This window comes from Neovison vison, chromosome 4 (assembly GCF_020171115.1).
Source record: "Neovison vison isolate M4711 chromosome 4, ASM_NN_V1, whole genome shotgun sequence".
Lineage (NCBI taxonomy): Eukaryota > Metazoa > Chordata > Mammalia > Carnivora > Mustelidae > Neogale > Neogale vison.
In genome coordinates this window covers 212,866,805-212,879,908 of record NC_058094.1, presented here as the reverse complement: position 1 = coordinate 212,879,908, position 13,104 = coordinate 212,866,805, and the positions used below count along the sequence as shown (strand labels likewise).

General features: G+C 40.5%; 1 protein-coding gene across 2 annotated transcripts in view; it reads right to left on the bottom strand.

Moving 5' to 3' along the window:
• LRGUK (leucine rich repeats and guanylate kinase domain containing) overlaps window positions 1–13,104 on the bottom strand; it is a 105,701-nt gene that overhangs the window by 16,396 nt on the left and 76,201 nt on the right. For both annotated transcript variants that reach the window (XM_044246592.1, XM_044246593.1), the window contains exon 16: window positions 8,916–9,055. In XM_044246592.1, coding sequence (XP_044102527.1) covers window positions 8,916–9,055 — 140 coding nt within the window. The remainder of the gene's footprint in view (window positions 1–8,915; window positions 9,056–13,104) is intronic.

The following is a 13,104-nucleotide window of genomic DNA, read 5'->3' as shown; positions in this document are numbered from 1 at the left end:
CTCTCTCTCTCTCTCTCTCTCTGCCTGCCTCTCTGCCTATTTGTGAGCTCTGTCAAATAAATAAAAAAGAAAAAGAAAAAAAAAGAAAACTGCTATATATTTTAACACAATTTGAAAAAACCATGATTCCTTATAAAAGTTTGAAAAAACTAACTTCTCATAAGAATGAGAAATTTCCTAGTAAAATCTCAAAGTTATTATTTTAAAAGAGAAGGAGACTAACCCCTTTACATACAGTTAAAGCATTCATTAAACAGATAAAATCTGTCATCTACTATTTCAAAATTAATTAAAAGACATTAAGGAAATGGCACAAAACATTAAGGAACAAATAAATTACTTTTTTCCCCCCAGAGGGAGAGAGCACATGAATCGGGGGAAGGGCAGAGAGAGAGAGGGAGAGAATCTCAAGAAGACACCATGCCCAGTGCAGAGCCCCACATGGGGCTTAATCTCATAACCCTGAGATTATGACCTGAGCTGAAATCAAGAGTTGGATGCTTAACCGACTGAGCCACCCAGGGACCCCAATAAATTATAATTTTTAAAACTCTTAAGTGAGGTGACAGAACTCAGGAAAAATATCAGAAATATAAGGGAAAAAAGTCACTTCAGAAATGAAAACTAGGGGCGCCTGGGTGGCTCAGTGGGTTAGAGCCTCTGCCTTCGGCTCAGGTCATGATCCCAGGGTCCTGGGATTGAGCCCTGCGTCAGGCTCTCTGCTGGGTGGGGAGCCTGCTTCCTCCTCTCTCTCTGCCTGCCTCTCTGCCTACTTGTGATCTCTCTCTGTCAAATAAATAATAAAATAAATGTAAAAAAAAAAAAAAAGAAATGAAAACTAAACCAGAAGGAAGAGAAGAGTAAAGAACAACAAATGACTTCAGAGGGATAGAAAGAGAATGGAGGAAATTTTTTTAAACTCAAAAAGAAATAAAGAGGTAATAAGAGTCTAGAAAAAATGACAAATATTTAAGATAGACAAAGATGATCCAACATACAAACAATAAGAGCCCTTGATAAACCAAAACAAGCAAACAGGATAGGTCACAAAAACAACAATTTGAGACTCAAGTATGACAGGCTATCAATGGCAGGCAGAACTCAGGATATGCTGCCCCAGAACACTTCCTGGATCTAGTAGAGAATGCACCTAGACAACAAAACTACTAGACATTGGTCTGAGGCCTAATGATGAATATCAAGTGTGTACGTATCTGAGAAGTAAGACTAAATGAGAGTTAAAAGGGAGCAAGTGTATGACTATGTGCTGAGAGGGTAGCTGTAAAACAACCACAAATAACTGGGTTACTGGTGCTAATCATATTGGTATTGTTATTTGGAGACTCCTCTGGACACAATCTGGATGAAACACATGAGAAGTTTCACAGACATTACACTACAGTAGATACCATAGTTCTATCATCTCCCATGTTTTTCAGAATCAGGATGCTCAGTGTGAAAGAAAGGTATGTAATAGAGAAGACGCATAAAAATCCTCAAGTCTTGAATCTGAATCGGAAATATTAACTTGAACTCGTGAGGTATTTTATGTACAGAAAAAGTCTAGAAGCAATGAGCAACCCAGCAGCAACGAGCACTCCTGGCAACCACACGACCTTGCGCTATCACCTCCCACTTAAACCAGGGCTCTTTGGAGAAGAGATGGTTTACGGGTCTGGGGCAGGTAATGCACAGAAGAGTGTAGAAGATCTTGTCCTAACAGAGAGCAAGATAGCTACTGAAGTTGACATGGGTCATATTAAGGGACACAGGAGCCACCTAAAGAGGCTCTCAATGGCCTCTTTTGAGTTTCAATAGGATACAAAATGCAGTGGGTAGATACATTCAATATGTAGAAATCAAGAACATAACGATCATCAATGATATTTAAAAATTAACTGGTCACCTCCAAAGAATAATAGGAAACCATATCTTGAGAAAAAAAAGCACTTAGACAGCTGATCCTACATGATCTGTGCCACTTGATAGCCAGGCAGTAGATGAGAGGAACATCTCTTTATAGTATCACTCCAGCTAATACATCTGGTGAATGTCATGTCCTGAAAAATGCATCTGAGTAGAAGAAAGCATTTTTCTTTCGGAGTTAAAATTGACATTGCTAAGTTGTGTGATCTTGGACAAGCTCCCTGAGCTGAGCTCCCTCACATTATTGAGTGGAGTCGTACTTAGTAGATATAGGTACCCAATATTTTGTCACCACAGATCCACCTTCTCACTGGCCTTCATACATTCAGGTACTTTGTGGGATTGGACAGGACTAATGTGCCATACACACACATTTGCTAAAGTGGCTTTGAATTAACCAGCCATTCAGAATTTTTTTCTGGAGAACTGGCTTTTGGTAAGCTGGTCTGCCCAGAAGTGAGGGTATCCCCTCAGGAGGTCAGGAGATCTGGTTGAAGAAAAAGATACAATTGAAGTTCAAGCGGAGGTTGAAAATCAATCTTCCTCTGGAAGGCAAAGATCTAGTCCCAGTTCCAGAGCAGGAAATCTTCACTAAGCCACCATAGCCTTCATGCATGTCTTCCAGGAAGCCAATCAGGCAAAAAGAGGTTGCAATTAACAGAGAAACTAAAACATAGTGATACTTAACAAAACTCGTGAACCCGGACTTCTATAATTAATAGTATATGTGTTGTATAAATAAAAACCTTTTACTGGATAGTGTTCGTTACATTTTTTTGCAACAGTAAGAAAAGAGCTGTGTATTGTTTTTTTGTTTGTTTTGTTTTACTTAAAACTAAAAACTGCATTTAAGAAGAAAGGTTGATCAAAATTATATTTACAGTTCTCCAGGAATATTTCAAAATGTTCAAATTAATATTCTCTGGGAGTCATTCATCAAAGTAAGTACCATTTAAGCTAAGAAGAGAGAAGAAATAAAGCAACAAGGATTGTATAAGCAAGGTATGAGGAAATACACTGGGTACCTATTTAAACTCATATTAAATTATGGTCAAATCCATGGAAAGCATTTGATATTGATAAACTATTAGAGTCACAAGCAAGAAAAATGATGTTAGTGATGTTTTTCCAGACTTGAAGAACAAAGACTACTACTCTTGGACATTTCTTCCTAATGGAGACAAGCCATGTGGGTTCCAGTGATCCCAGAGATGAGAAACAAAACACAGCCGTTGGTGTATTAGGCACCAGTAATCCTGAGAATGTCTCCATGCTCCATTAGCCCATTTCCTACTCAAATAAAGAAGCAGTAGTAGAAGGGCTAGAGATACACAGACCTCATCCACCAAAGAGAAGAGACCAGAGGCATCTCCACCAGACTATTCCATTCAGTAAGGCAGGATCAGTTCTACTTTGTTCTAGGGTCTAGAACAGGGTCCAGTAAGCAAATACCTGATATCTACTGAAAAGCAAATCTAATCCTTATACACAGTAGGGATTCAACAATTTCAAGACATGTGAGAAGAAGGGAAGATGAATGAGTGAGAAAAAAGAAAGGGAAAGGATTAAGGAAGGAAAGAGGGGAGAAGGGGACCCTTCCACATATGGGAATGGACAGGATGGCTAGGAGAACAAAGGCTCTTTCCAGGACTGCTAACCTACAATGACAGAATGAACTCATCTTCCAACAAGCCATCACACAGATTATGAACACTACTTTCCCACATGGCCACACCTCCTGTAGCTCATTATTTCCCTTTTCCCAGATTTATATCCAGGAGGACAGGAAGCTAAGTCTCAGCCCCTAGGAAGCTTGCACCCTACTGTGCTCTACTACTGTGGTCTGAATTCTTAACTGTCTTCCAGTCCTTCAGATTGATGATGTAGTTGTACCTCTGTCTGGTTTTGGTTTCAGCATCACCCTTGGATGAAAATGCTGTAGACTGCCATTGATTTTTCAAACCGTGGGAAATCCTACCCAACCCCAGAGAGGTTAAATAACTCACTGAGGCTTGTCCAGCTAGTGAACAGACAAATGGCACTCATTTCACTACACCAGGTCCCCTCCTAAACCCCCAGGTGCCGGCATCCCTTGCGTCCTTTTCAACCTTTACCACGTCCTTCCCTCTCCCGAGATAAGCAGTCTCCTGGCTGTTATGGTAACCACTCCTTTTTTATACTTTTGTCACATAAATATGCATCCCCAAGTATTGTGGTTTAGAATTCCCAATTTTTCATTTATATATTAATAGAATCATATAGTGCACATTCTTTAGATTCAATCATTCTTTGGTTCAATGGGATGTTTGAAAGAGATATCCATGGAGCGAAGTTTGTTCATTTTCATTACTATACATATTTTAACTACATGAATATTCAAAATTTCACTTGGCCTATTTATTGCTAGTGGACACCTGAGTTTCCAGTTTAGGACCACTACACACATGGCGTAGTGCACATGGTGCACATGGCCCCACATTTCCATTGGAATCCCACTGCTGAGTCATGCTCAACTTTAGTGGATAATCCCTTTTATTTTCTCAAGTGTACAGATTGAACCCCCCATCAACTGTCCTACAAGAGTTTCTACTGTTCACATCCTAACACTCAGCTCGTGATTTTAGTGCTTCTAGTGTATGTGTAGCAGCATTTCACTGTGGCTATAATTTGCATTTCCTGATAAAGAGCTTGACTATCTCTTCACATGATTATTGGCCTTCTGGATATTATCCTTTATAAAGAGGTTTTCTGTATTTTTTTTTCTTAATAATTTCAAAAAGTTTTTTTTTTTTAAAGATTTATTTATTTATTTATTTGACAGAGAGAGAGAGAGAGAGAGAGAGAGATCACAAGTAGGCAGAGAGGCAGCCAGAGAGAGAGAGAGGAAGAAGCAGGCTCCCTGCCAAGCAGAGAGCCTGATGCGGGACTTGATCCCAGGACCCTGAGATCATGACCTAAGCCGAAGGCAGTGGCTTATTAACCCACTGAGCCACCCAGGCACCCTAAAAAAGTTTTTTAATATATTCTAAATAAAAGCATTTTGTTAGTTATATTTATTATAAATATCATCCTGCTCTGTGTGCTTTCTCTTTTTTCCTTTTCAATTCTGTTTTTTTTAATTGACATGTTACTAATTTTAATGTTCCCCAATGTTTTAAACATTTCCTTCGTTAAAGTGCTCTTTGTATTACATTTAAGGAATCTATACCTGCCTCCAAGTCATAAAAGTCTTCTCTTACATTATCTTCTAGAAGTATTCTTGCTTTGTCTTTTAACATTTATATAGATAATCCACCTTAAATTTTGTAATCACATTTTGACATACATGTAGTTAGAAGCTATGCACAAGTAAAGGGTAGAATATTCAAATATAGGAATGAGACAGAAAGACCTCATGTGCACAGGGAGTTTGGGGTAGGTTGACCAGAGAAGAAGAATACTGTCTTCAATTCAATGGGATGGAGCTTCAGAGAAACAGAACTCAAAAAGCCTAGACGATGGAAATTTCCACCTATCCATTACTGTCAAATGGTTCCCTTGATAGCTTCTAAAAGTAAATATGAATACATTAGACCTACAGTGAAGACACCCAAAAAAGCATAAAAATTTCTTCTTTTGGGAGGGAACAATTTAAGATACAGATTTTTGACAGAGGAAGTTGCTATTCCTTTCTTCAATCCACTAAAAGGTTTCAAAAAATACATGGAAATTTATGTTGGGGAAAGTAAAATGAGCAAAACAACATCTTCTCTAAAGGGTTGCAATGAAAGGTACATGAGATGATTTACACAAAAGCCTTTTCCAAATTACAAATGCTATGTAAAGGCTATTTATGTTCTCTAACATAACATGATAACATCTTTCTAAAGCTTCCGCTGTCATATTGCTCATTTTGCCTTGTTAACAACTACACAAAGGTTAAAATCTGAAAAGTACTTAAAATTTAAAAATAGCATCGAATCCATCATCTTCAAAAGAAAACGAGACACTAAAAATAACCTTAGGCACATTCTGCCCCACATATATGACAGCAGCAATATGACAGCAGCAATTGAGTATTTTGTACCTATTTCTGAAGAATGTATTCTGGTTGTTGGGGGATTTGATTTGCTTCTCTATGAAACTGTTGTTACATTGTTTCTCTACCAGCACTGACTAGCAAAGATATCAGAACCTCCAGGCATAAGGAGTTTGAGGATCGTTACCATCAGGGATCGGTCACTGCCAATGCTCTAACAGGTCTAGATGTTCTAGACCAAGCTATGGATTCCCTGGACAACTGGGCTGAACAGTTTTCTAGGGAGGTGACTGCCAGGAAGGAGTGACCCATGGAAAAGTTCATGAGACTACTTTGACCCCAAGTGGCCTGCACTACCTGCTCCCTTCCCCCTACTCCGTCTACCACCACCAACATGGGGGCCCCTCGTAGGATCACACTGCCTTTTTATCATACCCTTCCCTCTCCAGTTTCTCCAAACTTTTTATTAACCTTATACTGAAATGTTGGTCATGAATTATAGTGAAAAACACATTGTGTGTCTGAGGTTTTTTTTTCTTTCCCCCATTTCTCTTCTTCTGACCTTCTTTTCTCACTCCTAAATACATGATTGCCCTTAACCAGACAAAATCTGTCTTTAGTCAAGGCTGGAGGTTCTCTAACAGGTGAAATTCAGATTGGTCATATTTAGACACATCATGAGTACCCGCTCACGGGGAGCGGGGCACGGCACATGCATGGTGTGCGTTTCTCATCAGCGTTATGTGAGGTGGTGTAGCAGGACAGCAAAAGTGGGTTGTGAGGGGTTCTGGGTGTCAGGACGCAGACTTCATTATGAAGGAGTAAATGTGGCTAAGAATTTGTTCTGGACTTTACGCTGTGGGTCGGCTCTGTCCTGGGGACAGAAAGAAGAACCTGTATTAGCAAGGCTAAGGCATAAAGCCATACCAGCCGAGAAGAGGGTAACGAGTGTAGAGAGAAAGGGGTAGACTGACCGGTAAAGAACAGAGATTTCCCCGGATGGAAAGATGGAGGCTGAGGCTCTTCTGGGAGAGAGAGCTCCCTAGGGGCCAATCCTGTGTGAGGCCTGGTAGCAGAGGATTTGGAGAATACCAGCGCCACCGGCTCAGAGTGGAACTCAAGCCCTTAGACTAGGGCCATCTCCATGGTAACCATGGTTTTCTAGAAGCCAGGGGCTCTTCCGCAATCTTCCAGGAGGGTGTAACCCTCAGGGTTCTTGAACTTGACCCAAAGAATGGGAGTAATCCCAACTCCTCGTGACTGATATTTGATTTCCCACAGATCCTGGTTGATGGCAACAATTCCAGAATTAATTTATTTTGGATAAATCAATATGATGTTTCAAGCACTTGCATACCATGGTACAAATTCGTATTATTTATAAGTGTTTGGAGTGCACGCACCCTCTGTTCCTCCCAGGAAGCCCTGATCGGTACCTGAGCCGTTTATCCTTCCGCAGGTGACTGGACAAGCAGTCTCGCATGATCTCTGGGGAAGGGCTTGAAAGGTGCAGCAGGGCCAATTAGATTCTCTTGCCTCCCACAATACGAATGACAGAGACGGAGAGAAGTGGCCAGGAATTGGGAGCACAGAGCCAAGAGGCCACAGAGAGTCAGGGCTGGCATGCATGAGAATGGGTTTAAATGATGTGAGAGGGAAGCCTGTGTGCGTGGAGGAGGCCAGCCAGGAGAGACAGGACCACAGAACACTCGAGAGTCAGGAGCGGAGATGACAGGAAGTTGATGACTCTGGAAGGCAGGGAAACCCGAGCAGCTCACTCGTTCATTCTAGAGCCTGGCAGTTCCTGTGAGGTCTGTACTGCAGCCCAGCTCCTGGTGCACCGGGAAGCCACTCGCATGTTTTCTACGCAGCTACCTCTTATGTGAACTCACTTGCTCGGGCATCTGCTTCTTGCCGCTTGAACACTGGCGTTGTGGGGCTTAATCCAAGTACACTGCACAGCTACACCTGGATATACCACAGCCCGAGACTTTTCCTCGGAGGTAACCAGTCTGAGGCTTTCAGCCATCACCTACAGTTCTGACTTTAGAGTCTGATGTGATTATTTGCCAACAACAGCCTCACCTTAAGGAACCACCAGCGAGGACCTGACAACCAAAAGGCAGGTCCTATCGCATCTGCGGTGACAGCAGTGGCTATGCGTTAGGCCTCTTCAAATTCCCAGACCATCCTACAGAACTAGGACAAAAGGAAACTGAGCACAACCTCATCTGCAAGCAGAGGCGCCGCCGCACTCAGTCCTCCCACACAGACTGAGTTTTCCGGGTGGGCCTGGAACCCGGGCTGCAACAGAGTTACAGGAGTGGCTTGACATCTGCGCAAGTTACAAAACAGGGCCTGGGAGTGGACTCGCTTTCAAGTCTCAGCCCAAGAACACTGGACATTTTACCCCAACAGGAAAGCCAGTTTTCTCCTGAAATGCATATTTTAACCACGTGAGTGCTGTCAAAGTCCTTTTCTGTTCTTGCTAAAGAGAAGAGCTGCGTGTCCAAGCTTTGATTAAGGGCTAGGGGAAGGGACTCACGAAAGCTACGCTGAATATTCTTTGTAGAGCCCATGTCTATTCGTACAGGTGTAGAAAGAGGCTAAAAAGTTGTCTTCAAGACAAACCATAAGAAACTCTCAATCTCACAAAACAAACTGAGGGTTGCTGGGGGGAGGGGGGAGGGAGAGGGTGGTTGGGTTATGGACATTGGGGAGGGTCTGTGCTATGGTGAGTGCTGTGAAGTGTGTAAGCCTGATGATTCACAGACCTGTACCCCTGGGGCTAATAATACATTATATGTTTATAAAATTTATTTATTTATTTATTTATATTTATAAATTTGGCTTCAGCTCATACCAGTCAGAAAAGAATTTTGGTGAAACTTAGTCTCAAAATACCAGATCCCCTTTCGATCTGAGCGGAACAACGCCCGGCTGCAGCCCCACCCCACCCCACCCCCCTTACCACTGGGGTTTTTTTGGCTGAAAGTCTGGCCCATAATTTCACAAAGTAGTTTCTGTCTGTAGACTCCAGGAGGTCACACAGATTCAAAGTGGAGAGCTTCCGAGCGGAATCTTCAGATTTCAGCAGAGGCATCTTAGTCCCTGGGAGGGAAGAAGCCAAAGTTTGCAAATAAGAGGCACGAAATAGCAGAAGGGGACTTTCTGAAGTAAGGAAAATGCTTTGTATCTGGATTGTCCCAAACACAGCAAACTCAATACTTAAAGTCTGTGCATTTCAACTTGAGAGTAACATAACTAAAAATATGTCTGGGTGGCTCAGTCGGTTAAACGTCTGCCTTCAGCTCAGGTCATGATCCCAGGGTCCAGGAATTGAGTCCTGCATTGGGCTCCCTGCTAGTGAGGAATGTTTCTCCCTCCGCCTACTTATGTGTACTCTCTCTAACAAATACCTTCATCTTTAAATAAATAAAAATAAAATAAATAAATTTAAATTTAAAAAATCTTTAAATAAAATAATGTCTTAGAAAATAAGGTCATAATTATTACTGATTATAGTAAAGTCAGGCCACAGCACCTAGTAGACATGTCCTGGGAGTATACTTGGTGCTCATCAAGATAGGCTTAGGAAGGGAACCGAAGGAAATCTTGGCACATACAATACCTTCCAGATACTTAAACATCACACTGATAATCACTTTCTGTTTGACAAAATTCTCCTAAAAGACTAGAAAGAAAATAAAACATGCAACACTGAGAAGAAACTTAAAAAAATAATGGAATGGATGACGAGATCACTGTTTGACAAACTTTATTCATAAATAATGCTGAAAGTGTCCTTTAAAACATTATTAGAATGTCCAGAGACCTAGGATATAAAGAATCTAAATTTCTATCACTGCTCATCTACAGAGACCCCTGGTATAAATGCTTTTGGATATATATGAGCATCAATGATTTCACGAATATTGCTTTAAAAATGCTAAAATAAAAAATTTTTAAATGCCAGAATAAATGATCCCCTCATGTTCCACCAGTCAAATGGCTGACTGAGCAGACATGGGAAGCTCTCTTGACCCAAAGATAAGAAAACACTAGATGATATATAACAGAAATGTGTCATACATAGCACAGCTGAGAAAGCAAGAAAGAAAAATTTCCAGGGGCTGGAAGTGAAGGTTCCAAGTCAGAAGAGCGGGAATCGATGCCAAGAAATCCGAGTGCTCCGGGACGCCTGGGTGGCTCAGTTGGTTAAGCAGCTGCCTTCGGCTCAGGTCATGATCCCAGCGTCCTGGGATCGAGTCCCACATCGGGCTCCTTGCTCCGCAGGGAGCCTGCTTCTCCCTCTGACTCTGCCTGCCACTCTGTCTGCCTGTGCTTGCTCTCACTCGCTCGCTCTCTGACAAATAAATAAATAAAATCTTAAAAAAAGAAAGAAAGAAAGAAAGAAATCCGAGTGCTCCTGTGGCAGAGATTTCTGGACTGGGAGAAGCCAGTCCCTATGTTCCCGGAGGCAGAAGCCCTGGGCTCTTGATACAGCGAGAAGCTGCAAAGGGGGTGTCTGGGAATGGCGGCGCACAGACTAAGGGACTGTGGTTGGACACGGAGTCTCGGTAGAACTGAGGATGGAAGCCCCTGTAGGAGATCAGGCCTGTGATCCTGGGTTATGTGCTTGTATGGAGAACCTGAACTCAAGCTCCCACCAGATGGTGTGACGGTCCCAGGCCAGTGAGATAAGAACACTGGTAGGCGAGTCAAAGTATTTAATCCTGTGGGAAAGTCTTAAGCTCCACAACCCAACACCTGCCTTGAGAAAGACAGAGAGACAAAGACTCAGAAGATAACAACAAGTAAGTCCACACCCAAGGAATTCCAGGCAACAGGGCAATCTGAGAAGTGCTGCAGGTAACTACGGTTGTGACAGTCCCAGTGACAATAAGGAATCATCGCATGTGGAGACCTTCTTTGTTAAATCTTCATGATGGAGAAACCACTCAGTCCGTATTTGTTGAGTACCTGCTGTGCCAGCCAGGGCTCTCGATGTTGGAGATTCGGCAATAGACAGAAAGTCCATCCCCTGAGCTATGGGAATTACAGCCTCATGCTGGAGAGAGACGAACTTCGCGTCAGATGCCACAGGCGGTAATTCGAGCAGTGAAGCAATGGGCAGGCAGATAAGGGGACAGAGCAAGAGAGGGCATGATGGTCAGAGAAGATCTAGCTAAGGGGGTGACATCTGGACAGGCAACTAAAATCACAAGAAAAGCATTCAGCTGTCTGGGACAAATGCATTATCACGCAGAAAGAGATGCTTTTTTATAAGGACCCAGGAGCATGCTTAACTGAACTATGGGAAAGAACGGATATGGCTGAAGGAAGGTTGGGGGGGAGGCGCATAGTGAGATGGAGATGATGGAGACTGTGCTCAAGAAAAAGAAAGAAAGAGGACGCTTGTCACCTTGACGGGACTCTGAGAACCAAAAGCATTGTGAAAAAGAGCAGAAGAATTTGAGAAAAGCTATAAACAGTTAAAAGTTATAAAAATTAAAGAAATAGAAGCTATTTGCATTGAGAAAATTTCCACAAAAATTTCCAGTCTATGTGTTAGGGTTCTTTTTTCTGCCATTCCGAGACATAAGCAATTTGTACCATGGTGTGAACAAGTCAATGTGATGATACAGTGGTAAAGATAATGTGTTTACATTACTATTAAACTACCTTGTAATGCCACCACGTTAATGAGTTGAACTCCTATAATGAAGAGTTTCATACAGTTCTGAAAACAGTTTCTACTGTCTTAATACATCAATGAACAAGGGATTTTGCTTCTCAAAAAAAAAATATATATATATATATAATTACCACTGTTATAATAACCTGCAACAAGTTTCTTAACATAATCTTGTTCAAAGTATCTACATTAAAGACAACCTTGAGGCAACATTAAAATATACATGTAAATTACAGTCCACAAAAACAACCAAGTTCTTCAGTATAAAAGCTAGTTAAATTTATTTAAACACCTGCAATGAAGCACAAATGAATTTAATGATGCATGACAGATTTTAAAGTTATTTTATGGATTTATGGATTTTATGCATTATTAAATGCAGGAAAATATAAATGAATTAACTGGAACAAGTGGAAGTACATCTTAAATTAATTCTAAGTAGCTTAGATCTTTTATTTAGACTTCTATCCCGTTGTAGTCAAGTGAATTAAAATAACATGCATAAAACATTTTAAAAGAAGCCGCATAGAACCCAACCTAATTAACAAATGCATTATGAGCCATGTACCTGAGAATAAAACATGTTGAGTTTATATTTAATATCCTACCCTTACACAGACAAAACAAGGCCTTTTCCTGCATAAAGGAGGGAATACAAAATGTTGATCTGACATTATAGGTATGCAGCCACATAGCCATGTCAGTAACTAGTAATAAAATTAGAATTTGAGAATCAGACTGTGAATATTTTGAGAAACAAAAATCCCTATTTGAATAACCAATTTTTCTACATTAATGAGATTAGTTATATAGCAAAGCAACTAAGTCATTTTCCTGTTCAAAAATATGAAACTAAATACTTGTAAATGTATATTTTTTTAGCATTAAAAAAAAAAAAACCCTGGGAAAAATCAATCAACTGGAATTTTTCTGTTTCAAAGCCATAGAAAATGTATGATTTGGAAATAGGCTTTAATTTTCAAACAAAAGTTCTCAGATAACTGGATGGTTTCAGAATCATTCATTCCCCCCCCACCCCATTCAAATGAGGTTAAAAAACAAACACACACATGTTTATGTAGGTAATAGTGAGGTGTGTGTTTTTTTTTAAACTAAAGAGAGTAATTTATTTTTACCATGATTAAACACATACACATATAAAATATACAAATACTTGGCAAATCACTATAAAGGAGTCAATAATGAAATATGTAACTATTAAAAAGGATAAAACCAAATTAAGGCACAATAATCTATGATACAATATTTATTTATTTTTAATGAGAGTTACATAATTTTAGTTGAAAATTAAGGAAAACCCAATTCATCAGGAAGTATTATCACAAAACTGAAGCTTCTGAAAAAAAGCTATTTTTCTAGGACAGAATTAAATCTTGAAAGTCTTTTCTATCTGTGCTTCCAAGTAAGGAATAAAAGCAACTAAAATTTCACACAATATCCA